Genomic DNA, 26,461 nt, shown 5'->3' on the forward strand with positions numbered 1-26,461 from the left:
TATAAAAGCAATGAGATGAATTTCAACAAGCCATGTAAAAAATCAATCATTTTATAGTCCCTTTCGTCTTCTCTCCTGATGCTTTTCTTTGCAGCCACTAATATCCAAATCTTGGCATTCTCTTCCAATCTTGTGATTTCAACTTTTTAAAAAATGTAGAATACAGTGCTGGTACAGGGAGGGTAACTTTCACATGGGAGCTCCCTGGTTTCAGGGAGACTGAGAGGAGGTTCAATGGACCCTCTTGCATCCGCCATTCCTTAAGTAACTTTAATTCAAAATAATCAATATGCCACTGAGAAATATTTTGGGGTGGCCTGCCCAGGCCCCAGTAGTTCTAACTCAGGCTTCCAGACCCCAGAGCTTCTACTCTTAATCACTCTATACTGACTTCCTAGCGGTAGCTGATGCGTCAAAGATGCTTAATGTGGTACCGCGAACCATGATGACTGAGGTTCCCCAAAAGACTGTAAAACATTAGGGATGGACCAAATGCACACTTCCTCTTCACACCAAACTAGGAAAGGTCCTATCTGCAAATTGTATCCTCGAAAGCAAGTATATACGTACCTCATTGTCATGGATGGTGCCCAGGGTTTTCTTCCATATGCTTTCAACAAACTACATTTTTCCTCTGGATAGATTTATATCTTCTTTTTTTATAAGCCTTGGCTTTCTTTTAATTAATACCAAAAGGTTTTCCCCATTATGGCCTGAAAACCTAAGTGCTTAAGACCTAAGCCGTCATTTTCAGTAAAGCCACAAAAGAAACAAAAAAGGGGGCATTCATAGTTTTTAGATAGGGAGATCCAAACAAGACGGTCCTCAAGCCAATCAGAAGTCTCGTGGATGCAGAACTGCTAGGTTATCAATCACGTGGGAAAACTCGGGTACCTTGATACCGACAAATTGGCTTCAACGTTCTGGTACACACACCTCTAAATCGTTAGAGGCCAATTTAAAGATCTCAGGGGCCGCCTCCTGGGCTCCCAACTGGCAACTTGGAAGATGTCCAGAACTTGGGGAAGCAATGAAACTTGGTGGAAAATGGAGGCAGTGGGTGATGGGCATGTGTTTAATTTTTAAACTAGCAAAACTGGGGACTTCGCGGGCACCCTGTAAAGATTCCCGGCCCTCCTGTAAAGATTCCCGGCCCTGAAATTAATACCACTAATAATACTCTGCCAGTTTTTTTGTTTTGTTTTGTTTGTGATGGAACACGGTAACTTTGCCTTGTTTTATTAATAAACAGATACCTTAGTGGCATGTTTCACTTATGGGTATTTTGGTTCCTAGTATTTAAAATACAGTCACAAATCCAATCATGGGGGGAAAAAATGCAATAAAGGGGCGACAGCGAACACGTATATGTATGAAGTATCACTTAAAAGCATTTATTACCGTCGGTGTGTTGGGTGGTGACGGCCAAAGTGCGGCTGTGGTTAATGTACGTCGCAGGACCCTGAGCGGTAGGAGTCTCACTACGTCCCGGACTCGTCAGTCAGATCACTGGGCACCTCACGCTCTAAAAATGGCGGCCGCGTCTCTATCCACCAGAGAGCACGACCTCAGGGGAACGTCACGTCACCAGGGCAACGACGCTCTTGCGTAAGGGCGCGACGCGGGTGAAAGTTCAGCGCTGACGCTGTGAACTCCGGTGCCGCGTCTGAGCGCAAGGCGAGGCCGGAACCCAAGCGACTCCCAAGGTTTCCGGCCAGGCGAGCGTTGGCCCAGGCCTGGGAGCGAACGAAGAGCGCCTCTCCCTGCGCTCGGCCTCGCCTGGCGGGCCGGAGGCTGGACGCCCAGACGCGACCTCAGGCTGAGGGGCGGGGCGAGCCGAGCGCCCGGCCCTCCCCAGAGCACGTGAGCTCCGTTCCGCGCCGGGTGGCGCCCGCTGGAGTTGACGTTAGCCATGGAAACGGGGAGCGGGTCGCGACGCCACCGCGGTAAGCTGGTTGCCCCGGCCACCACAGCTCTTCTGCCTCCGCGTTCGGACCGCAGGCAGCCTCCCGGCGGGAGCGCCCTATATGGGTTTACCTGCAAAAACGCAGTCCCCGGGATGCCTTCGCATCGCCTCTTCCTTCAGGTGACTCGAGGTACGTTAGATCCCCGACACCCACCTGGGAACTTCTTGGTAGCCTTAATTTCCAAGCCGGTGCAGAGTGATTATTGCACTTTTTAAGACGTGAGATGAACTCAGTCGCTAGAGGCATCAATCTGGTGTGATTTTAATTTTCTTTCGTAAGGCTGCGTTAGCCCGTAGAGTTTTAGCATTTTATTTCTAAGAGACACTTGCGAAATGGAAAATGGCCCTTTCAGTCTTAGTTTAGGGATGGCTTTGTTATCCCAATAAAGTTTATACAGTATGCCCCTTACTACTGTGTTCATTCTCTCTCTGTCTCCCCTTTTGCCCCATAGTGGTCAAATCATGGACCCCTGAACAGGAACAACTCTTTCCCCACTGATCTGCATCCTTTCTCCGCAGCCCGCTGTTTATCAAGGACCAACATTTACTTCAATGAAGTCTACTCCATCAGAAGTGACTTACCAGGCCTCTGAATTGATTTTCTCTCTTATTTAGCTGTATAGTATTAGGTGGATTTTTCCTTTGTTAGCTCATTCCTGCATTTAGGGCAAAGACCATCCTTTATATTATTGGGTGTCTACTACCACCTATGCCAAATTTCCAAACCGTTATCATAGCATCCAAAGCCAGTTCAGATGTTGCCATTTTAGTAATTTAACTGTTTGGGTACCTGACCATTACTTTAAAATTTCCTACTTAAAGAGATGCCTGCTAGTTATTAACTGCCACAGAAAATACCACGTTGGGGATCTTTTCTGTTTCGTTTTCTTTTGTAAGAACTTTATTGAGATAAAAATTCACATTCCATACAATTCAATTTTAAAACATTTTCATCACTCCCAAAAGAAGCACTGTACCCTTTAGCAGTCACTCTCCCTGCCCCCAGTCCTCACTGTATCCACCAGCCCAGGCATACCCTAATCTGTTTTCAGTCTTTATAGATTTGCTGGTCCTGGACATTTCACATAAATGGAATTATACAACATGTGGCCTTTTGTGATTGGCTTCTTTCACTTAGCATTCTGTTTTCAGGGTTCATTCATGTTGTATCATGCATCAGTACTTCGTTGTCATTTATAGTCTATTACTATTCTATTGTATGGATATATTACATTTTATTTCATCTGTTGATGGCCGTTTATGTTGCTTCCATTGTTTGGCTGTTAATAATATTTCTGCTATGAATGTTTATGTACAAATTTTTGTGTAGACTTATGTTTTCATTTCTCTTGGGTAAATACCTAGGAATGAAATCGTTAGGTCATATGGTAACTCTATGTTTAGCCTTTTGAGGAACTGCCAGACTGTTTCCAAAGCAACTGCACTATTTTACATTATCACTTGAGGGTTTTGATTTCTCCATAACCTCGGCAGTACTTGTTATTGTCCGTCTTTCTGATGGCCAGTCAAGTGGATTTGAACGGATATGTCACTGTGGTTTTGGTTTGCATTTCCCCAATGAGTAATGTTGTTGAGCATCATTTTGTGTGCTTATACTAGCCATTGGTATATTACCTTTGGAGAAATTCAGATCCTTTGCCCATTTTTAAATTATTTGTTTTTTCATTATTAAGTTGTAAGAGATTTTTCTATATTCTAGATATGAGTCCCTTAACATATATATTTTTTGCAATAATTTTCTCCCATTCTGTGAGTTGTTTTCTCTTTCTTCATGGTGAGAACCTTTTCTTTTAGACAGTTTCCCCCCTTGTGTTTGTTTATGTCTTATCAAGCAGTCCTACCTGCCATGGCCATGCTGACTTAGCTAACAAAAGCTTCCTATTTTGACATTTGTAGATTTCTCTTAGGCCCACCTTCCTCTGAAGACCCTTTTTCCAAATTTGTCCTTCTATTTCTTAATTCACAAAATAAACTTCCCTTTCATATGTCAATAGCTTGGTGTGATTGAAAAACTCTGTCTTCCTCCAACTGACATTATGTGTTGGTTCAGTCACTTAATATCACTGGTTCTCAATTTTACTTTCTGTAAAATATATTGATTTATTTCTGGTAATTCATGTGAGTGGTAGACTTCATTCGCCTGATACTTGATTTTGAAGGAAGAGCTTATTAATCCATTTGAATTTATAATGGCTAAGATGTGTGAGGTGTGAGAAGGGTAGATTGGGATAGGAGCAGAAGTATTACTGGCAGTGCTGCACATTTATGATGCTCTGATGTGACCTTTGGCTATTGCCTACCATCTTAGTTTTCTGTAAGTAATGGAATGCTATCAGTTCATGTTCTCGTGGTGTACATTTGGGAAGTGTGAATCATAGAACCAACAACTCATCGTTCCACCTGGGAAGCATTGCCAGTACATAATCTGCAGTAAATAGATCCTTTGAGTTATCTAATCACCCCTCCCATCCAGTCAGAGTTTTCCCTACATTCCAATTCCTGTGAATTTACAGAAAACTCTTAAATTGAAAGACCCTTCAAAATCTGGAATTTGAAAAATTACCATTTTGTATAGCCAAAGAGATGTTAACGTCCTTGTTCTTTTTAGGCGCTTGGGTAGATTTTCCTTTTACTGGTAAGGGAGGAGTGTGCTTACTACATAATCGATAAACTAAAACACGAAATGTATTTTTCATCTTTAAGCACCAAATGTCTTTCAAAAGACTCTTCAAGAATCTAGCTGTTCATCCATGGCATAGCATTTGGTTCAGATCCCATAGAGTATTTTCATAATTACAGGGATAACTATCTTTGCATCTGTAGATTCCTATTAGTACCCTCAACAGTTAGTACTTGGCTATCTAAAAAGTACACATATGTGTTCTGGTGATGACAGATGATTTCTATCCAGAGTAACTGAGAATTAAGTTGTTTCATATCTTGCCAGATTTAGTAAAATTTGACAAGTATATTAAAACATAATAAGTTTCCTGAAAGTACAACACAACTATAGTTGAAGTACAGTGCAGAAGTGCTCAGTAAATATGTGTGGATTCAATATCCTCTCACACCTGTTAGGATAGCTGTTATAAAAAACAAAAGATAACAAGTGTTGGGGAGGATGTGGAGAAATTGGAAGCTTCTCACTGTTGGTGGGAATACAAAATGGCACATCACACAGAAGTAGCACAGTGCTACTGAAAACAGTATGGGGAATCCTCAAAAAATTAAAAATAGAACTGCCATGTGATCCAGCAATTCTGCTTCTGGGTATTTATCCAAAAGAATTGAAAGCAGGATCTTTCAACATATTTGCACTTTCATGTTTACTGAAACATTATTCATAATAGCCAAAAAGTGTAAGCAAAACAAGTGTCCATCAGCTGATGAATGGATAAAGAAAATGTAGTATATACATAAAATGGAATATTAGTAAGCCTAAAAAGGAAAGAAATCCTGCCATATGTGACAACATGGATGAGCCTTGAACACATGGTAAATGAAATAAGACAATCATAGAAGGACAAATACTGCATGATTCCACTTACATGAGGTATCTAAAATCATCCAAGTCCTAGAAACAGGGAGTAGAATGATGTGCCAGGCGCTTGGGGGAGGAATAAATGGAGAGTTGCTGTTTAACAAGTTTTAGTTATACAAGATAAATAAGTTCTAGAGATCTACTGTACAACATTGTGTTGCTAGTTAACAATACTGTATTGTACATTTGAAAATTTAAGAGGATAGATCATATGTTAAGTGTCCTTGCCATAAAAAAAAAAAAAACTAACGTAATAGAACAGAAAATAAATGTGTGGATTCAATGAATGAAATCAACCAACAATAAAAACAATGTGCTAGATTAAAAAAAAAAAAAAGTAACCTTTGCTAACCAAAATCAGGCAATTGCTAAAACTTCTATTTCTAGGAATTCTTTTTGCCAAATTTAGAGAACTATAAATTCAGTGTAATCCCCCAAAACTGCCACTTTTTGTTATCTCTTTCTTTGTTTTAAGGGATTTTCAGGCTGATATTTTGCATGATTACTGAGTTAAAGTTTTGGTAACTAAGTACTCCTTTCTAGGTCATTGCTAGATTGATCTCTGTTTCCTACCCTTTTGGATAATGGGTAAGAAATGTGGCTCAAATTCCAAAAAAAGTAACATTTCTGTGGCTATTTTGTTGGCCTGCTTTCAGAGTAGCATATGAAGAAAGCATATGGCCTAAATGATTGTTGTGATGCCACCTTTATCCCTTAACTTCTCTTTTCACAGCTTTAAAATTTCTTTCCCTAAGCCTTGAGCCATTTTTCATTTTAACATGTTGGAGGTAGCAGCCATATAAATGCATCAATCTGTCTTTAACAGTCTTTCAGAGCATATGCCAAATTCTCATTCAGGGAGTTAGTTTTAATTATTCTGATTTTATTTTTTCATGCTACTAATCCAGATTAGAACTTAGAAGATCTCTCTATAGACATGTAACTGTCATTTCATACAAAGAAAATATTTTTGAAGTATTCCAGGATCTGTAATTAAAGTTTAAGTCAAACAGTACCAATTTATCATAATTTTTGCCTAAATGAATTTACAGTATCTGTCATGTAATCCTCTTTTATCCTTAAAATACTAGAAAAAACAACCTGATGTACTTGCTACCTATCAAATTTCCATAATTTTTTTTCTTGTGTACCTTTGTTCATGACATTCCTCCTTAACTGGTATATCTTTTTAACTCTATTTCACCTAGCTAAATCTTTAAGGTTGTGATTGAAGCCCAGGCCAATATTTCTGAAAGCAGTTTCCATAAAACACTGCACACATTATCTGTTATTAGATATCAAGGGAAAAATGGGTTCCAAGGACAAATAAGTTTGGAAAACTCAAATGACATATTTTAAGCAGATTTGCAGTGGTATTTTTTTTAACCTGAAGATGTCTCAGAGTCTTTAGTCTGCTGATATCCATTGTGACTCTTCAAGATTACAGTCTGGTATATAGTTTCTCAAACTTCTTTGACCACAGACACCTTTTCAAAAAACATTCTGTAGGGCAAACAATCCTGTATCCTTCAGCCTTTCTTTTTATATTCCATTAAAATAAATCGCCATCCCAGTGTCCTCCCCCATTCTCCTAAGGCTTCTTGAGGGAACTTATACCCTTCATACTTTTTCGTCTGCCCTCACTTTATTATCGCTCCTGCCTTATTTTGCCTCTTGTGTCTGCCGTTCTTCCTGTTTTTCTCTCCCAATAAGAACTAGCTGCTCCTTCCTGGTAATGAAGGAGATTAAAGTGTAGCATAAGACAGGAGCAAATTAAAATTGGACTTCTGACATGTTAAAATCCTCTAGCCATTTCCTTCTCCAAGGGAGAAACCCAGCCATGTTTCTCCCTCAGGCCCATCCTGCTCCAGTATTACTGGGATACTATACTGCTCTAGGCAAAATCTTCTCTGAGCCAATAGTACTATCATTAGACGCCATTATTTAGTCCATAAGAAAAATAAATGAAGATACTTTCCAAACATTTAAAAACTGGGAATAAAGAGTTTATGGGTTTACTGTTTTGAATGGGGCAGGACATGCTGGAAGAAGTTTTCAAAAACAGTAAATAACATCCAACTTCCCTTTTAACAACACTATTTAATGTTCTCCAACTTTAATCATCTTACCTAAGCTATGCCAGTAATGTACTAAATACATGCCTTTCTGTGCCAAGGTACAGTATTTTACTAAATATTATGGAGAATCAGAAGTATCTCAAGATTTGGCCCTTACCCACAAATAACTTAATAGTAGAGAAAAGAAAAACATTTGAAAAGATAACATGTAAAGAGATGAACAATACAAGAACTGCCCTCCGTTGATACATGTTACAAGATGAGTACTATGAACAAGCAATGTTTTTGACACACAGATAAGAGAGAGGCATAGTTTGGTCTAAGTGCTCTGCAAAATTTTCAGAAAGGATTAGACTGAATCTTGAAAGTTGACTAAGATTAGTAATTATGGAAGGAAGAAGAAGACATCCTGGGCAAAGGAAACGGTATGAGCATAGGCACCCAGAAGGCCACAGGATGTGTTTGCAGGGCATGGGTTGAGAGTTCTAGAGGATATTTGATACTTTAAAGAAGTGTCAAAATGTTATATGTAAAATACACACAAACACAGCCTAATGAGTATGACTTCTGAAATTTTTTACACTTATACACACCGAATAACCATGTACACAGACAAGTGTGTGTACTTCTTTTTTCTAATACAAATGGGATCATCAGTGTGTTTATTGTACTTTGCAATATATTGTGGGCATCTTTCCATGTTTCCAAATCAACAGTAGATCGTGAGAGTATTCCACTGTTTGGAATATAATCACAGAGTATTCCATCAAATGGGTAAGAACATTTAAACTAAATTTACAAAAGACTCAGAAGTACTAAAAGGTTAATGAATATGGGTAGTAATGTGCAGCTAGATAATCTAGTTTATAAGATATCTTCAATTTCTGTCTTCCTTTCCCAGCGAGCCATCTCACTTTGTTCCTCACTTGCCTCAGTGGAGAAGGAGTGGCCAGCTTTTACCTAACTCCCTGGGAAAATTTCAGGTACATCTAGATTCTTCAAAATGCTCAGGCCAGCCATCCAAGCTCGATTTCCTGTCTGATAGCATCATCCATAGATAATTGAAATCAGAATCTTTACCCACACCCATAGGAGCATATCCTTACTTACCTATGGCTTGTACTGAACAAGCATATCAGTACAGTACACTGACATCACTGACATCGGTACAGGAGATATGCTCATTCAGAGGGGAGGGGGGCAATCTTTTCATTTTCTGAGATTAAACCATCAACCATTAAGGTTCCATTTGGCCCTGCGGTTCTGTTATTTTGTGAGTACTTGCAGGGCTGTCTGTCATGTGAGTAAAAGCTATGACTTTCTATATAGAGCTAAGGCCAGTAGCTGGAAGATATAAGGTGATAAGTGTTTAAAGTATAAAGAATTTCCCAAAAGTATAGCAAGAGGTGCTCTAAGGTAGTAATTCTTAGTGATGACCAAAAAGCCTTTTGTGATACCCAAAAGCTCCCACCATGGCTGATGTTGTTGGGTAGAAGTGACTTGCAGAAAGACTCTTTTAAACTGACAGGAAGAAAGGTTACTTTAAGATGGCTTTAAATTCTTTGTGTGTGGTAAAATACGCAGAGCGTAAAATTTACCATCTTGACCATTTCTAAGTGCACAGTTCAGTGATACTCAGTGCATTCACATTGTTGTACAAGCATCATCACTGTCTCTCCCTGTGATTCTTTTCATCTTGTAAAACTCTATACCATTTAAACAGTAACTATCCATTCTCCTCTCCCCTCAGCCCATGGCAACCACTATTCTGCTCTCTGTCTGTGATTTTGACTACTCTAAGTACCTTGTAGATTTATATAGTATTTGTCTTATTGTGACTGGCTTATTTCACTACGCATAATGTCCTAAACTTTCACCCATGATATAGCAAATTGCAGGATTTCCTTCCTTTTTAAGGGTGAATAATATTCCATTGTATGTATATACTAAATTTTGCTTATTTATTCATCCTTTGATGAACACTTGGTTTGCTTCCACCATTTAATTATTGTGAATAATGCTGCTGTAAACGTGAGTATACAAATCATTTCTTTGAGACCCTGCTTTCAATTCTTTGTAGTATATATCAAGAAGTGGAATTCTTAGATCATATGGTAATTCAATTTTTAATGTTTTGAGGAACTACCATACTGTTTTCCATAGCAACTGTACCGTTTTACCTTCCTACCAACAGTGCACAGGGTTCCAATTTTTCCACATCCTTGGCAACACTTATTTTCTGGGGTTTTTTTTTTTTTTGATAGTAGCTATCCTAATGAACATGAAGTGATATCTCATTATACTTTGATTTGCATTTCCCTAATGATTAGTGATGTTGAGCATCTTTTCATGTACTTATTGCCATTTGTATATCTTCTTTAGAGAAATGTCTATTCAAGTTCTTTGCCAGTTTTTGAATTAGATTGTTTGTGTTTCTGTTGTTGAGTTTTAGGAGGTCTTTATATATCCTGGATATTCATAACTTATTTTTTTCTCCCATTCTGTTAATTGTCTTTTCACTCTGTTGATAGTGTCTTTTGATGCACGTGATTTAATTTTTGTGAAGTCCATTTTGTCTATTTTTTTCTTTTGTTACCTGTACCTTTGGTGTCATACCCAAGAAGTCATTGCCAAATCCAATGTCAGAAGCTTTGTCCTATGTTTTCTTTTAAGAGTGTTGTTGTTTTAGGTCTTATACTTTAAAGCTCTTGATCCATTTTGAGTTACCTTTTGTATATGGTGTTAGGTAAGGAGCTAACTTCATCCTTTTGCATGTGGGCACCCAGTTTTCCCAGCACCATTTTTTGCAGACTGTTCTTTCCTCATTGAATGGTCTTGGCACCCTTGTCAAATATTTGACTGTATATGTGGGTTTATTTCTGGACTCTTTATTCTATTCTATTGGTCTATATGTCTGTCTTTATAAAGATGGCTTTAAACTTAATTTTTCATTTCTGACTTAGTATATGACCCCTGAGGTAATGCTTCACTAGCTGATCTTGTTAACAGGCAACTGTTTTTCAGAAACAGGAAAAGGGAAAGTTGAAGAGAACAGAATCCATCTTATTTGATCCTTAGTTTTTTATGGCCCTTAAATGAAAATAATCTAGACTAAAGCATATATGGGTCCTATTATTACTTCATGTTTTGCTAGTTCTGGTAGATTTTTTGGAAACTGACAAGAGAAAGAGAGACTAAAAATTGAGTCATGAAATGGTTTGCATGTGGTAACATAGTAATAATATGCTTAATAATAGGCATGTAATCTGACTCTTGGAGTCTTTTGGTTTCCAGTTCATTGTCCTTCCTACTGCATGTTGAGCTGCCAGTGGCTTTTTATTGAAATGCTACTATTTTAGCAGGGTTTGACTTTTTAAAATATCAGAAAAGCCTAAGTTTACTATAATTGTTAAGTGATGTGACTAACACTTAGTATTTCTATTTTCCACTTCTATTTCCATTTCAATTCAAAGGAATTATAGAGAATATCCTTATTTTATAGAGCAGGGGTTGGCAGACTATGGCCCACAGGCTAATCTGGCCCATAGCCTGTTTGTGTAAATACTGTAAAGTTATATTAGAAGACAGCCACTAATATCCACTTATCTATGGCTGCTTTTCTGCAGCAACAGCTGGGTTGAGTCATTGTAAGAGAAAAATATTTACTATTTGACCCTTTATAGAAAAATTTTGCTCACCCTTGTAATAGAAAAGTTAAGAAACAAACAACAGAAGCACTCAGGGGAATGATTGGTTAAACCACTAGCAGATTTGAGTTGAGAGTATTGGCTTTTTGAACTTTCCTTTGACCTCAAAATCTGAAAATGTGGGCTACTTAAGAAATTCCAAGTTTATCTAAGTTCCAGATAAATTAATAGTGAATATGACTTTTTTCCAAATAAAAAAAAAGTACTTAGCAACTATTTGTTTTGTGCCAAGTATGTGTCAGGCAATGGGAAGGAGCTAAAGAAGTGAAGTTACAAATCCTGCACTAAGGAACTAACTAATGGAAATATGGGATTTTTCTCCCTCATGTTTTAAGTATGATATTTTCAAATAGTGATTTTTTTTCTTTTTCTTAGAGACCGCTGTGTTACAGAAAAGGATGTGACTTTCAGAATAATCCTGAGTGAGAAGGATGAGTCCAGATGTGCCTCTGCTGAATGATTACAAACAGGACTTCTTTCTGAAGCGTTTTCCACAGACTGTTCTTGGAGGCCCTCGACTCAAGTTAGGCTATTGTGCCCCTCCTTACATATATGTTAATCAGATTATCCTTTTTTTGATGCCATGGGTTTTGGGTGGAATAGGAACACTTTTGTACCAGTTAGGCATCCTGGAAGACTACTATACAGCAGCACTTTCAGGTGGACTAATGCTTTTCACTGCATTTGTCATCCAATTCACAAGTTTATATGCCAGAAGCAGATCGGTGACAGTGGAAAGAATGCTGACCACAGATATCTTAGCAGAGGAAGATGAGCATGAATTTACAAGTTGTGCTGGTGCTGAGACCATCAAATTTCTAATTCCTGGCAAAAAACATACAGCCAATATCGTTTTTCATTCTGTTCTTGCTGGCTTAGTGTGTGGTCTTGGAACATGGTATTTGCTCCCGAATAGAATAACCCTGCTGTATGGCAGTGCAGGAGGCACTGTTTTACTATTTATCTTTGGATGGATGACATTGTGTATAGGAGAATATTCATTAATTGTAAACACAGCTACAGAGACTGCAACTTTCCAAACCCAAGATACTTATGAAATCACTCCTCTTATGAGACCTCTTTATATTTTTTTCTTTGTTTCTATAGATCTTGCACACAGGTAATAAGCTATCAAATACTTTATAACTTTATTTTTAAGCATACATAGTAAGAGCACTCTTCTTAGTATTAAAAGAAAAGAATCTATGAATTAAAAGTCACCAAACCATTGGGTGATAGGTTGTTTTGATGAATAATCTCATAGGACTAATCTTTGTTAAACATTCATACTAAAGCAGTAATTAAATCTTGTTGAAGAGTAAAAAGAAAACCCTTTATAAGATAAGATAAATAAGCAAAATTTCAATCCTGTGTTTTACTTTAAATAAGGAGCTATGAATCTGTAAGATAGCCTGGGTGAAACCTGTGAAATGAGATGGAACTTTCCTGTGAAGGGAAAATAGAGAATTTAAAATTTATACACATAAATGTTAATGCACAGATTGAGTGGATTTAAGATGAATAGAATAACTTATTTAATTTTGTTATAGTAATTATATGGAATATTGATTTTTTTTAAATCAATTTGCTATGGAAGAAAAATAGAAAATAACAATTTTGTTTTAGGAATTCCTTTTTTCAAAAATTATTTATTTATTTATTTATATTTATTTATTTTTGGGTGTGTTGGGTCTTCGTTTCTGTGCGAGGGCTTTCGCTAGTTGTGGCAAGCGGGGGCCACTCTTCATCGCGGTGCGTGGGCCTCTCACTGTCACGGCCTCTCTTGTTGCGGAGCACAAGCTCCAGACGCGCAGGCTCAGTAGTTGTGGCTCACGGGCCTAGTTGCTCCGCGGCATGTGGGATCTTCCCAGACCAGGGCTCGAACCCATGTCCCCTGCATTGGCAGGCAGATTCTCAACCACTGCGCCACCAGGGAAGCCCTGAAAATAACAATTTTAAACAAAATTATTTGATGACTTCTTTTGCTTGCCTTTTCTAAATCTGACATTTCTTTCTCTGTTCCTGTAGATTGCAGCTTTCTCTATCACAGGTAGAAATGTACAGGCACCACTTTATGGACTGAGTGTTTCTACCACCCCCATTCATATATTAAATCCCTAACCCCCAATGTGGTGATATTTGGAGATGGGGTCTTTGGGAGCTAATTAGGATAATGAGGGTGGGGCCCTGGTATGATGGGATTAGTACCCTTATAGGAAGACACACTAAAGAGCCTGATTTCTCCCTTCAACATATGAAGATGAAATGAGAAGGCAGCTGTCTTGAAGCCAGAAAGAGAGTTTTCACCATACCCTGATCATGGTGGCACTCTAATCTCAGACTTCCAGACTCCAGGTCTGTGAGAAATAAATTTCTGTTGTTTAAGTCACCCGACTATGGTATTTTATTATGAGCTGGCTAAGATTTTGATACCAAGAAGATGGGGTGCTCCCATAACAAATACCTAAAAGTGTAGAAGCGGCTTTGGCACTGGGTAATGGGTAGAGGCTGGAAGAGTTTTGAAGTGTGTGCTAGAAATGTGGACATTAAAGGTAATTCTGGTGAAGTCTCAAGACAGCAATGAGAGCATGTTATTGGAAACTGGAGGAGAGGGCGATCCTAGTTATAAAGTGGCAAAGAACTTAGCTGAATCATTTTCTAATATTTTATGAAAGGTAGAACTTGAGAGTGATAAATTTAGATATATAGCCGAGGAGATTTCTAAGCAAAGTGTTGAATGAACAGCTTGATTTCTCCTGACTGCTTATAGTAAAATATAAAAGGAGAGAGATGAATTGAAGAAGCAATTGCTAAACAAAATGGAACTGGAACTTGAAGGTTTGGGAAATTTTCAGTCTATCCATATTGCAAAAAATGAGAAAGCATGTTCTGAAGGGAACACCAGGGGTGTGACTGGACTGTCGCTCAGTGAAGAGTTTCTGGGATTATAAGAGCAGAAACACTTCCAGTTTGAACTAAAGATGTAATGGATGAAGGCTATTAAAGTTATTAAATTTGACAGGACAGGGATATTAGAGCTATTTGATGGTGAACATGGCGCTTTTCTTAAGCACCAAATGATCCCAAAAGTGATTCAGAGATTATCAGGTTTCAACAAGCTAGAAAGCCTCTTTTGGAAGCCTTGGGGCTGGTACTACCCTGCAGAGCTCTTGGGGTGGGACCCTCACCTAGAACTTTTTGGGTGACGTTGCTGCCCTGGGGGCCTGGAGGGCAGAGTATGAAACCAAAGAGGATTATTCTACAACCTTAAAATCTAATGGAATTTGCCTTGCCAGATGTTGGACTTTTTTGGGGACCTATCACCCCTTCTTTCCTGTTTCTCCCTTTTGGAATGGGAATGTCCATCCTTTACCCGTCCCACTACTGTGTTTTGGAAGCATATAACATTTCTGGTTTCACAGGTTCACAGCTGGAGAGGATTTTGCCTGAGGATGGACTTTAGAGTTGATGCTGGAATGAGTTGAGAATTTTGTGGCTATTGGGAAGGAATGAATGTATTTTGCATGTAAGAAGAACATGAATTTGGGAGATCAGGGTGGAATGTTACGGACTGAATGTGTGTGTCTCTTCAAAATTCTTCTGTTGAAGCCCTAACCCCCAATGTAGTGATATTTTGAGAGGGTCTTTGGGAGGTAATTAGGTCATCAGGGTGGCCCTAGTTCCTGATGGAATTGGTGCCCTTAGAAGAGACACCAGAGAGTTCCATCTCTCTCCCTTTCTCCACTATGTAAGGATACAGTGAGAAGTTGGCTCTCTGCAAGCCAGGAAGAGAGTTCTCATCAGAACCCAATCGTAATGGCACTCTGATCTCAGATTGTGAGAAATAAATTTCTATTGTTTGAGCCACCTAGTCTATGGTACTTTGTTACGGTAGCCCAAAAGAAGACAAGGCATTTAAAAATATATAGCCAGTTTGTGTACTGAAACTGACTGATTCTTAGATATCTGCAATTCCTTAACTCTTAACCTCTTCTAATTGTGCTACATTTATGGACCAAAGAACACTAGACTACCCTTGTAGTTCTTCACCTAATCAAATATTGTAAGAGGAGAATTAATTTATGGAAATTCTATTGTAATTGATTTCTTAGTACCACTACCATTTACTAACTATAAAATATATTACAATTAAAAACTTGATTTTGAAAAATTAGCAATAAAATTGAATTTAAATGTATATGTATACATTTGATCCCTTTTGAAAGATTTATTTATAAGATTCTTATTTTCAGAATATAAATTATTGAGTTACTATCTCACTGTGCCGTTTCTGATATAGGAAATTACCTGCTATAAAACATCTTTGCATTTAAATGATGCCCTAGGTTCTTTTAATCTTTTTAAAAATCTCAGACAGTTAATTTATAATTTGGTTACCTTGACTCATTACTCATTTTTCATTTCTCGATAAAAGAGCATAAAATTTTTTGTTTTTACTATGTTCAAGTTGGATTTAATATACAGTTGTAATGTTTACAGTTTAATAATTATAAAAAGATTTTTTCAACTATAACTAAAAGACAGAGGCAGTCCTCGAATCTATTTTTAAAGAAAATATGAAGTTTATATAGAAAAATTGCCTCCCATTTCAATTTTAGAAAAATTTTATCTTCTTATTAACAAAATAATAATCAAGATGTTCTTTATGCAGTAGTAGGTGTGATACTGCATATAAATACTGTATGAAATGTGTACTCTATTCGAATTTGGAGAGTTGTCAGATATGTCAAGTTGTATCTTAATATTCTTTCAGAGAATGTGAAAGTTGAAGAGACAAGCCCTACAGTGTAGTGATCTTTTCTCTTCCTGCATTCTTTAGTCTACCTAGTACAGTTGTATATTAATAATTTTAAATGACTTTTTCTATGCATTTTTATCAAAGACAAGTGTGAAACCTTCAGTGCTTAGTTCATAGACTCTCAGGAACTGTTTGAATGAATGATGCATGTTTATATCATCTTAGCCACTACATATTAGGAACATCTTTTTCTGGGCATGTGGATCTTATCTTAGTGAGTGTACAGAATTTGAAATATTTTTATGGTTGTTAGAAAAACAGTTTTTTCTTGCGGGCTTAGATTTTTTTGCTCTAGAGAACTACTGTTACGTTATCAGAAATTTTAGGATTTAAACATTTTTCTGTTATAAAAGAACCACAGTAATCATCTATTTGATCATCCTGAGTCATACACACAGGAAAGTAATCACAATGTTTGATTATTTCAATTATGTATTCTTATATTGTGCTATCCTTGTGTATAAACACTTTTCTGTACTATTGCTTGTTTACTTTAAGAACAAAAAGAGATTGGGGGGGTAAAATAGAACTTGGGTAACATATATCCTAAGTAGACATTATTTTTACACAAATTATCCTTTCCTTGAATATGTTAGCAAGAGAAGTGTTGTCTTTAAAAAAACAAAAACAAAAACTGTACAAATCTACATGTTTTCCTTGACCTTCCTATGGCTTATTGTGTGTGGTTTGATTTTCTTTTTTGTTACTGGAGTGTTTTCTTCTCAGAATGAAATGAATTTTATTTTAAAACTACACTACAGAAAGTATTATCCTCTAATTTAGAATCACATTGTTAACCTTGTGTTCGTTAATTCTCTCTGCTTATAAAAATTTGAAGGACATACATTATGAAGCAGAGTGCATTAGCTGGCATCGTCCTGATATCTGTGTAAGGAAGCACATTATACCATTATTATAATCATAGTTGCTATGCATTTGCTTCTCGGCTATTAACATACACTTAAGTGGATAAATATTAGTTGCCTTTCTCCTTGACTTTGATTCCTAGCAGCTCAGATATTCAAGTACAATTCTTATGCTATAAGTTTTGAGATTTAGTTTTCTCTTTTGAAAGTTGTGTTTGGAACTCTGTAAGTACTACAGCGTTGTTGGTTTCCAGGCAAGGTGTTTGGCTAACCTTATTCCAAAAACTTAGTAACATATTGATAATGTTTATTCCTCTGTGCTTTAAAGTTTTTGTTAAATTATTTGAAACAAGTTGATAATGTTACGTTTAACTGGTAAGTGCTGTACCAAAAACCAGTTTCTCCACTTAAGATAGAAGCCTTCACTAATTTATGAGACTGTGTTGTACAAGTTTGTGTACTCAAATCCATACCACTGTTTATACAAAATAGAAACAATATTATATGTTTGTTAAATTCCCAGGCTAACCCACAGAGACATGTTCATAACCTAATGTTGCTGACCTCTGATTTTAAATATACTGACTTCAAATTCCAGGACCTGGGAGCAAGACAGTACAGGAGAGAGTAGGAAAAAGAGAAGAGCTTACTCTCTTTGCTAGCTACTAAGATATGAACAGCAGGAAGGCTTTGGCTTTCCCAGGGTTGCTTGCAATTTTAAATTTAAAATTTTTAAACTCTATAGAATCATTGGTGGAATTGCAGCCAATGTTGTTTAAAGATTTAAGGGAGAAATATTTTCGCCCTGTACTACACTTGTATACAGTTGAGTACTTGCTGGTATAGGGGAAGGACAGTGGTCACAATTTATGTTTTTGATCTTTTGCAATTTGGGATTAGGACCTTCCTGTAAATATTCTTTTGTTTCAGGGCAGAGGTGGGGTGTAGAGGGAGGTGTATGTGTTTTGTTTTTCCTTTAAAGATCTTCTATTTATTGTTTTGTATGATTTAAATATTTTCTTTTTATCGTAGGTTTATGGTAAATATACCAGTTCTAGAACAAATGAATCAGATTTTGCACATCTTGTTTATATTTTTACCCTTTCTGTGGGCACTCGGGACCCTACCCCCACCTGATGCACTTTTCTTATGGGCAATGGAGCAGGTTTTAGAGTTTGGCCTTGGAGGCTCATCTATGTCAACCCACCTACGGTAACTATTTTAAATATTAAAATGATATGTAATTTATTCTCAACATTTTTTCTTTTCAAGCAGATCTTTTTTTCCCTCTGCAGGTTGTTAATAATGTTCATCATTTCTACTGGAACAGCTGTAACATCATATTTCATTCCCAGCACTGTTGGTGTGGTTCTTTTCATGACTGGACTTGGATTCTTACTGAGTCTTAACCTAAGTGAGATGGTTTTTGGCTTCAAACACAGTGTGACCGGACACAGAGTTGGAACCAAATCTAAGGCTTTACCCAACAGTTCAGAAAAACAGTTTACTTGGAAGGAATACCTTTTCTACAGCATTGTATTAGTCTTGGCTCTCTTAGAAACTGGTTTGTTGCATCACTTTGCTGGTTTCTCACAGATTTCCAAAAACAGTCCCCAGGCTATTGTTGGCTATATTTTGATGATATTATTTATAATACTATGGATACTTAAAGAAATTCAAAGTGTCTATATCTTTGGAATTTTCCGGAACCCTATCTATCCAAAGCATGCGCAGACTGTGACTTTATTCCTAGAGAAGCAAACAAAGCTCATGAAGATTGGTGTTGTCAGACGGATTTTGATAAATCTAGGTAGGAAGACAAATATTAATAAACTTGTATTTTATCTAGGAAGTGTATAAAAATATTATGGAATTCCTGTATTTGTATAATGTTATACTGCATACAAGTGTTTATTCTTTTATGTTTTGGTTTATTTATTGGTTTTTTTAACTCATTGCTTAAATGTGCTCATAAAAATACTCATAGGCCAAAATAAAATATGGTAGAAGGGGTTATTTTGCCTTCATTAAATTTGTCTCTTTTTTTGTTTGCCTTAGTGTCACCTTTTGCTATGATAGCATTTCTTTCATTGGACAGTTCCTTACAGGGACTCCACTCTGTGTCTGTCTCCATTGGATTCACAAGAGCTTTTAGAATGGTAATGCTAATATGCACTTAATAGTATTTTCCTATTCCCAAATTTAATTATGATTTTGTTTACTCTAACAGTTTACTTAGATTATCAAATTCTGCCTAATAAATTGGTACATTTGTGTACTGCAGGTATGGCAGAATACAGAAAATGCTTTATTGGAGACAGTCATTGTATCAGCAGTGCACTTGTTGATCTCCAATACAGACATATGGTGGAACCGAAACCTGGATACAGGAATCAGACTCTTACTGGTAAATATATTTTTAACAGCTTTAATGAGATGTATTTCATATACCATAAAATCATTCACTTAAAGTGTAAAGTTCTGCGGTGTATATTCAGAACTTTGCAACCATCACCACAATCTAATTTTAGAATATTTTCAACATCCCAAAAAGAAACCTCATACACATTAATAGTCATTTCCGTTCTGCTCTCCATCTCATCTACTCCCTACTCCAGCCCCAGCAACCATTAATCTACTTTCTGTCTCTAAGGATTTGCCAATTCTGGACATTTCACACGAATATGATTATACAGTATGTTGTCTTTTGCATCTGGCTTCTTTCTCTTACATGTTTTCAAGATTCATCCATGTTGTAGCATGTATCAGTATTTTATTCTTTTTTATTGCTGAAAAATATTCCATTGTATGGATATATCACATTTAGTTGATTCATTCATTAAATGATAGATATTTAGGTTGTCGCCACTTTTTGACTATTATGAATAATGCTGCTGTGAACATTCAAGCACAAGTTTTTATATGGACATGTGAGTTCATTTCTGTCAGGTATGTTTACCTAGGACTGGAATTTCAGTTGTGCACAAACTTTATGTCTTAACACTTCAAGGTATTGCCAAACATTTTTCCAAAGTGATTGCACCATTTTACATTCTCACCAGCAGTGTATGAGGATTCTAATTTCTCTACATTCTCACCAACAGTTGTTGTCTAACTTTTTCATTATAGCATTTTCATGGGTCTTTTCATGATTTTGATACTGCATTTCTCTGAATACTAATGATTCATCTTTACATATGTTTATTGGCCCTATGTGTATGTTTTTGGGGAAGTGTCTATTCAAATTCTTTGCCCATTTTTACCTGGGCTATTTGACTTCTTATTGTTAAGTTTAAGAGTTCTTTATATATTCTGGATACAAGTTCCTTGACAGATATATGACAAGCAAAAATTTTCTCCCATTCTGTAGGTTGTCTTTAGCTTTCTTGATAATGTCCCTTGAAGCAAAAAAGTTATAATTTTGATGAAATTCAATCTATTTTTTTCTTTTGTTGCTTGTATTTTTGGTGTCATATCTAATAAACACTGCCTATTCAAGATCGTAAAGATCTGCTGTGTTTTCTTCTAAGAGTTTTATAGTTTTAGCTCTTAACATTTGGGTCTATGATCTACTCGGAGTTAATTTTTGTATATGTTATGAGATAGGGTTCCAAATCCATTCTTTTGTATATGGATGTACAATGGTTTCAACATCATTTATTGAAAAAGCTATTCTTCCCTCAATGACTTTTCTTGGCACCCTGCCAGAAATCAAACAAATGTAAGGGTTTATTTCTGGGCTCTTATTCTTTTTTCCATTCATCTATATGTCTATCCTTATGCCAGTACTACACTGTCTTGATCACAGTAGCTTTGTAGTAGGTTTTAAAATTGGGAAGTGTGAATGTTATGACTTTGTTGTTCTTTTTCAAGATTGTTTAGACTATTCTGGTACCTTTGTGTTACCATAGAAATATTGGTTTTGGCTTTTCAAGTTTTTCAAAAAGGCATCTGAGACTTTGATAGGGATTGCCTTGGATCTGTAGATAAAATTGGGAATATTGCTGAAGCCGAGCAGGACCCTGTGGGGCTCCTGGTCACAAAAGTCTTTCTGTGTTCCCTTCCCTGAGTTCCAAAGGGCAGGTTCAAACAGTTGCTAATCGGGGAAGGGAGAGGATGGAGAGACAAGTGAGGAGCAGTCAAGAAACAATAGTGCAGCCTTGGGAGCAGGGTCCTGGTTCCTGCTCAAGGGATACACATAACAATATCTTTGAGCTCTTCTGCAGAACTAAAACCCCCACCAAATGGAAGGTGTTAACTACTTGATGAAGCACTCTTCATTCCAGAGAAGGTCACAGTTTGCCTGTCATCACCTGATGCCAGATGATCTTTGGATTGAAGGAATGCAGCAAGGCACCCTGATCCTTACCAGCAACCCTGCTCCCCTTGACTATAAAACTCCTCACCCCACCTCCACCACCCCCACCCCCGGGTTTGGGACACACAGTTTTGAGCACATTAACCCGTTGTGGCCCCCTTTGCCTGGCAAAGCAATAAAGCTATTCTTTTCTACTTCACCCAAAACTCTTGTCTCCGAGACTCAATTCAGTGTCAGGATACAGAGGCTAGATTTGGCTTCGTTGCTGTCTTAAAAATATTAATTCTTCCCCTTCATCTACTTGACATGTCTTCATGTTTATATCTTCTTTATTTCAACATTGTTTTATAGTTTTCAGTGTACAAGTCTTACACTTTTATTAAATATTATTCCTAAGTATTTTATTCTTTTTGATGATATTATAAGTAGATTGTTTTCTTAATTAATTTTTTGAGTTGTTTATTGCTCAAGTATAAACTGCAATTGATTAGTTAATGTTAATCTTATATCCTGAAACCTCACTGAAATATTTTATTGTTTCTAATAGATTTTTAGTGGATTTCTTAGGATATTCTGTATATGAGATCATGTCATCTGCAAATTAGATATAGTAAAGATAGTTTTACTTCTTCCTTTCCAATCTGGATGTCTTTCATTTCTTTTTCTTACCTAATTGCCCTGGCTAGAACCTCCAGTATAATGTTGAATCGAAGAGGTAAGAGTGGATATCTTATGAGGAAAGCATTCAGTCTTTCTCCATTAAGTTGATGTCTGTCTTTTACCATTCCTGCTTTTAGTTCCCTTCTATTCCTAGTTAAATTTTTTTATCATGGAAGGTGTTGGATTTTGCCTCTTCTGTGTCTGTTGAAATAGTCATGTGGTTTTGGTCCTTTAATCTACTAACATGGTGTAATATATTGATTTTCAGTTGTTAAACCAATCTTGCATTCATGTAATAAATCTCACTCAGTCTTGGTGTATAGTCTTGTCTTTATGTTGCAGGATTCAGTTGGCTAGTGTTTTGTTGAGAATTTTTGTCTGATGTATATATTTGTGACTTTCTTATCTTTGGTTTAGGTATCAGAATAGCAGTGACCTCATAGAATAAGTTGGGAATTTCATATCAATAATCTTGAATGTTTGTAGTATTCAGTATGTATCTTAAAATATTCTGTACTATGTAATATTTTGTAGTATAGAAGCCATCTGGGCCTCAGCTTTTCTCTTTGGGTAGCTTTTAAATTGTTAATTCAATTTCTCTACTTGTTATAGGTATATTCAGATTTTCTATTTCTTCTTGAGTTGGTTTCAGTAATTTATGTCTTTTTCTAGGAAGTTGTCAGTTTCATCTAAGTGATCTAATTTATTGGCATACCGTTGTTCATAATATTCTCTTATTCTTTTTATTTTGTTCTGTAAGGTTGCTGGCAATGTTATCTCTTTCCTTCCTGATTTTAGTAATTTGAGTCTTCTATGTATTTCTCTTGGTCAGTCTAGCTAAAGGTTTGTCAGTTTTGCTGATCTCAAAAAACAGCTTTTGGTTTTATTGATTTTTCTCTATTATTTTTCTATTCTCTGTTTTATTAATTTCCACTCCAATCTTTATTATTTCCTTACCTCTGCTTACTTGAGATTTAATTGCTCTTTGTTTTCTAGTTTCCTAAGGTGGAAGATTAGGTTATTGGTTTAAGATCTTTCTGCTTTTTCAATATAGGCATTTGTAACTATAAATTTCCCTCTGAGGACTGGGTTTGCTGTATCACAAGTTTTGGTGTGTGTTTCATTCATCTGAAAATGTTTTCTTGTTTATCGTGTGATTTCTTCTTTGACCTGTTGGTTATTTAGGAATTTGTCTTTTAATTTCCAGATTTCTTTCTATTGTTGATTTACTTCAGTTTTGACTGAAGAACATACTTTTCATGATTTGTATGAATGCACTTAGTATGATTTCAGTCTATTGAGGTTTGTCTTATGGCATGATGTCTGTTTCTTAATCTGTAAAATATTCTCTAAAATAAGGATAAATTAAGGATAGTTGCTTAACTGTTTACTACTGCTAGTTCATGACTTAACAAGCATGTAATGCAAAGCTTAATCAACCTTAAGATAGACAGCACTCTGTTCTCTTTAGTACTACTTTTTTTTTTAAGAGAGCTGAAACTTAAAAATGTAGTCTCATTACTGAGCCTGCGCGTCTGGAGCCTGTGCTCCACAACAAGAGAGGCCGCGATAATAAGAGGCCCGCGCACCGTGATGAAGAGTGGCCCCCACTTGCCACAACTAGAGGAAGCCCTCGCACAGAAACGAAGACCCAACACAGCCATAAATAAATAAAAAAAAAATTAAAAAAAAAAATGTAGTCTCATTTATTAATTGTGAGATTGGAGAAAATTATAACAAAGGATCTCACATAAGGGCTATTTCCTTAAAAATATTGGAGCAGTAATAAAATTATACTGTTTTTCTTATATGGTCTTGAAAATTTATGAAAGGTATTTAAGAATAAAAAATTCATTTTTATGTCTCTGCAGGTTGGTATCATGCGTGATCGTCTGATTCAGTTCATCTCTAAATTGCAGTTTGCTGTGACCGTACTCTTGGCATCATGGACAGAGAAAAAACGTAGAAAATCAGCCACCACTTTATGTGTACTCAACATTGTCTTCTCTCCATTCATGTTGGTCTTCATAGTTTTTTCTACACTACTCTCTTCTCCCTTACTCCCCCTCTTCACCCTTCCTTTGTTCTTGGTGGGGTTTCCTCGACCTATTCAGAGTTGGCCAGGAGTTGTGGGCACCACAGCCTGTGTGTGTGCAGATACAGTGTACTACTACCAGATGGTCCCGAGTTTGAACACTGCCCTGCAGTCTGCAATGGCAGCTGGAAGTTTAGGTAAGTAAATGGGTTGTGCTTAAGAAATCCTCACAAATGTATTTAAAGTACAAAAAAATGAACACACAGAAAAACAGTCTTTTGATCCAACTGTTATACAGATTCTAATACTTTGATGTGCAGGCAGAAAGACTAAATATGAAGAAGTATATCTCCTACTCCTTATTTTGAGGGAAATAAAGTTATAAAATAAAAATACCAAGTGAAAATTTCATTTAGGTGATTTGACAATTTTTAAAAAACATTTTCTTGACTAAAATCAAGTTATAGTCCCTCCATGAAACATGAAAACACCTTATCCCAAAATTTTCATGAATTTTAATGAGTTCATGTCAAGTAGATGTAACAGCTTAGGCCCATAAAGAGTGAAAACTAGCATTATATAAATATAAGATTGAAGAGCTTAAAGGAGTTTGCTTGTATCTTATTAGTTAATGTCTAGCAACTTGTCTGACAAGGTTAGAGGGTAAGGTACCATAAAAGCTTTGGTCAGTGATCGGTAACCTCCCAAAATGAAGTGCTATACGAATATTAGCAAGAATTTTGATGAGAATGAACTAATATTATAATTATAATTTTGTGATAATTTTATAATTTCATCATACACTAACTGTAAATTCAGCTATATTGTACTTCTCAAGGTTGGTTTTAGATAAAGTACAAGCCGATGACAATAGTGTGTTGTCTCCTACTGTATGCTTTAGCCCCTGAACTTGTTTTAGGTATGTCCAGTGACTTCCTAGCAGACTGACTCCCCTGGCAGAGAGTAGCAATTTAAAATTAGAATTTTAATGAAATGTTTATTTGGGTTGAACTTTTCTAATTATCTATTAAGTGAGATAATTTAGGAAAAATTTTATTTTTGTAATACAAATTTTTTGTGAATAATCATTTTCCTTTCTTACAGGAAATATTCTACACTTTTAATACTTTCATACAGTTCCAATTAATTTTTATTATATAGTGCAATGCCACTTTTTAAAATGCCTGTAAGGTTAAACTCACATCTGAAATAATAAATACCTTAGTAATAAGGTAGAAATTATACGTTATTATCAAATCAATTATATTCAGCCAGTAAGTGTGTTGTAAAGTATTTCCTGGGGGAAAAACAGAAAACAGTGAGGTAACATTTCACACACACCTGATTGACAAAAATGTTAAAAAAGTCTGACATTAACAAATATTGGCTAGGGAGTGGGGAACAGGAACTCTCAAACCCTGTTGAAAGGGAATGTGTAAATTCATACAGCTACCTTGAAGAGTAAACTTAATAGTCTGTAGTAAAGATGTACATATCCCATGGCCTAGGGATTCCAGTTTTAGATTCCATGATCCAGTGATTACAATTCTAGAGAAACTCTTGCACGTGTGTCTTGAGGGTCCCCAAGACCATTCCCAAATTTGATGATTTTCTAGGAGGACACATAGGACAGCATATAGTTGTGCTCATAGCTAAGATTTAGTATAGCAAAAGGATGCAGAACAAATACAGCAAAGGAAAAGTCACATGGGGTGAGAGACTGGGTGAAAGCTTCCAGGCGTGCTCTCCCAGTGGAGTTACACAGAATGTGCTACATTCCCCAGCACCTTGTTGTGACAGTATGTGTGATATGTTGACTACTGGGGAAGCTTATTTGAGACTCAATGCCTAAGGCTTATATTGAGGGCTGGTCATGGAGGCACCCGCTGCCTACCAAATACCAAAATTCCAGACTCCCAGAAGGAAAGCAAGTGCTCAGTATAAACTGTATTCTTTGCACAGACAGTTTAGGCACAACGCGAGACTGTTTATCAGTTAGGGTGGTGAGAGCTCTTTGGAAATACAAGTTCCCAGTTTCCATCCAAGGGCCAACTTTGTAAGCAGGCCTTTTAACAGACAGCAGTTATTTCTGCTATGTTAACTCTACGTAATACATTGTACAAGCAGACTTGTACAAAGATAATTTATACAGCATTATTTATAATAGTGAAAAATTGGAAAGCATCTGAAATGTTTGTTATCAGGGAAATGAATATTTAAATTCAGCTATATTCATACAATGAATTCTCAGTATAGTTACAGTGAAGGAGCTTTGTAGTCAATATATAATGTCTCAGAGACAATGTTGAGAGAAAAACTAAGTTTTAAGAGTATTTGTAAAAAAAAAAAAAAGAGTATTTGTACAGTGTGGTAGATAGCACTTTATGTAAATTTTTAACACCACAAAACACTTTTATAGGCATGTATATAAAAATGTCCAAAATGTTTTA

At 36.5% G+C, this 26,461-nt stretch overlaps 1 protein-coding gene and 1 long non-coding RNA gene across 5 annotated transcripts in view; one reads left to right on the plus strand and one right to left on the minus strand.

The window, feature by feature from the left end:
- The window catches only part of LOC132360654 (uncharacterized), a 79,037-nt gene extending 77,494 nt beyond the window's left edge, over nucleotides 1–1,543 (minus strand). For both annotated transcript variants that reach the window (XR_009501147.1, XR_009501146.1), the window contains exon 1: nucleotides 1,402–1,543. This is a non-coding gene — a long non-coding RNA (uncharacterized LOC132360654). The remainder of the gene's footprint in view (nucleotides 1–1,401) is intronic.
- Nucleotides 1,544–1,643: 100 nt separating this feature from the next.
- PCNX4 (pecanex 4) overlaps nucleotides 1,644–26,461 on the plus strand; it is a 42,755-nt gene continuing 17,937 nt past the window's right edge. Inside the window, exons 1-8 of one of the 3 annotated variants that reach the window (XM_059914328.1) lie at nucleotides 1,644–2,096; nucleotides 8,508–8,589; nucleotides 11,689–12,433; nucleotides 18,031–18,210; nucleotides 18,294–18,808; nucleotides 19,057–19,157; nucleotides 19,283–19,405; nucleotides 23,848–24,208. In XM_059914328.1, the coding sequence (XP_059770311.1) occupies nucleotides 11,745–12,433; nucleotides 18,031–18,210; nucleotides 18,294–18,808; nucleotides 19,057–19,157; nucleotides 19,283–19,405; nucleotides 23,848–24,208 (1,969 nt within the window). In that variant the 5' untranslated portion in view covers nucleotides 1,644–2,096; nucleotides 8,508–8,589; nucleotides 11,689–11,744. The other 2 variants (XM_059914325.1, XM_059914329.1) reach the window with 2 other exon arrangements.

The sequence above is a fragment of the Balaenoptera ricei genome, chromosome 2 (assembly GCF_028023285.1).
Source record: "Balaenoptera ricei isolate mBalRic1 chromosome 2, mBalRic1.hap2, whole genome shotgun sequence".
NCBI classification, from domain to species: Eukaryota; Metazoa; Chordata; class Mammalia; order Artiodactyla; family Balaenopteridae; genus Balaenoptera; species Balaenoptera ricei.